General features: G+C 43.4%; 1 protein-coding gene across 1 annotated transcript; it reads right to left on the bottom strand.

Moving 5' to 3' along the window:
- Nucleotides 1-281: 281 nt before the first annotated feature.
- On the bottom strand, nt 282-1,310 carry LOC136089970 (histone-lysine N-methyltransferase SETMAR-like). Its single transcript, XM_065816073.1, has one exon. It carries the CDS (start codon nt 1,308-1,310, stop codon nt 282-284), a length of 1,029 nt encoding a protein of 342 aa, XP_065672145.1.
- Nucleotides 1,311-1,585: the final 275 nt, after the last annotated feature.

Here is a 1,585-nt window from a genome sequence, read left to right as displayed (position 1 = left end):
TCAGCTTTAAAAATCAAAAAATACATACTAGTTACTGATAAGTAATAAAACTTTCAGTGTAAATTCTGACCCTCCCCTCCCCCGGTTCATTAAATCTTGACTAAACCCCCCATCCACTTTTATTACCCCTCTCTTGTATTAAGAAATTGAGATTACATAGATTAACAGACACATGGAAATACTTATACGGATTATCTTATCTATCTATCAGGTAACCAAAAAAGTTCGTGCGGTTTTTCCGTATATAATAAAAACACACAAAACGACAAAAGTAAGTACATTTATTCATCAAAATAGTCACCATTAGCATCTAAAACCTTTTCCCAACGTAAAACAAGCTTATTTATTCCACTTCTAAAAAACTCTTGGTCCTTTGAGTCGATAAAAGCTTTCAACTCCATTTCAACCGCGTCCTGGTCTCGGAACTGCCGTCCTTGTAAATTATTTCCCAGGGAAAAGAAAAAATGGAAATCAGTAGGGGAGAGGTCTGGCGAGTATGGTGGATGAGGCAAACTCTCCCAACCAAGGCTTTGGAGCTTGTCCTGAGTCACGCGAGCGGTGTGCGGTCTTGCGTTGTCGTGGAGAAGCAGAACTCCTCTCCTGTGCACCAGTGCAGGCTGCTTTACAAGCAACAGGTCGTGAACTCGTTGCAGCTGTGCTGAGTAGACCAGTCCAGTAATGGTTTGGCCTGTTGGGAGCAGCTCGTAATGCACCACACCAGCTGTAGTCCACCAAATGCAGAGCAAAACCTTCCGCTCGTGGAGATTGGGCTTGGGTGTCTTTGGGATGGGGTCATCGGGGGACAACCAATGGTAGCAACGCTTGGTATTGTTGTACACAATCCATTTTTCGCCGCATGTCAATAAACGATCAAGAAAAGGCTTAACATTGTGGCGTGATAAGAGTGATGTGCAGATCGTAAGCCGGTGCTTCTTGTTGTCGATCGACAATTTGTGCGGAACCCACCGACTCAGCTTCCACGCTTTCCCAATCGCATGCAGATGCAGGCGGATGGTTTCAACACTCACAGCAAACCTCACTGCAAGTTCTTGGCAAGTTTGGCTGGAGTCAGACTCGACAGCGTCCTTCAGTTCATCCTCATCAACCAACAATGGGCGTCCAGAACGCGGCAGGTCTTCGATGGACTCATCTCCCGAAGAGAATCGCTGAAACCACTTCTGTGCTGAGCGTTCACTTACTGTACCTTCTCCAAATGCTGTGCAGATGTTTTTGGCCGCTTGTGTTGCATTCCTTCCAAGTTTGAACTCGTAAAGTAAGCAAGATCGAATAATCGTTGGTTGGGTTGCCATCCTTTCTTTACACAAAACCTTTCCTGTAAGCTCGTTACAAGCCTACACTATATATGCAGCAACTGCGCGTGACACACGCGTTCTATTACGCAACAAAGCTACTTGCCTTGTGCGATGTGGGTGTTGTAAAAAATGCTAAAAACAATTCAATTACCAAAAACCGCACGAACTTTTTTGGTTACCTAATATTTGTCTTAAACTTTTTAATAGATGTTTTTTGATAGACGTTTTGTCTTTGAAATAAATTATCGCACTATTAATGTACCCAAATTTGA

Source organism: Hydra vulgaris, chromosome 13 (assembly GCF_038396675.1).
Source record: "Hydra vulgaris chromosome 13, alternate assembly HydraT2T_AEP".
In the NCBI taxonomy this organism is placed as follows: Eukaryota; Metazoa; Cnidaria; class Hydrozoa; order Anthoathecata; family Hydridae; genus Hydra; species Hydra vulgaris.
The sequence above is the reverse complement of the archived record's forward strand: the minus strand, read 5'-3'. Positions and strand labels throughout refer to the sequence as shown.

Excerpts from the sequence above, each read along its gene's own strand:
- LOC136089970 (XM_065816073.1), bottom strand. The coding sequence starts at position 1,310 with ATGGCAACCCAACCAACGATTATTCGATCTTGCTTACTTTACGAGTTC.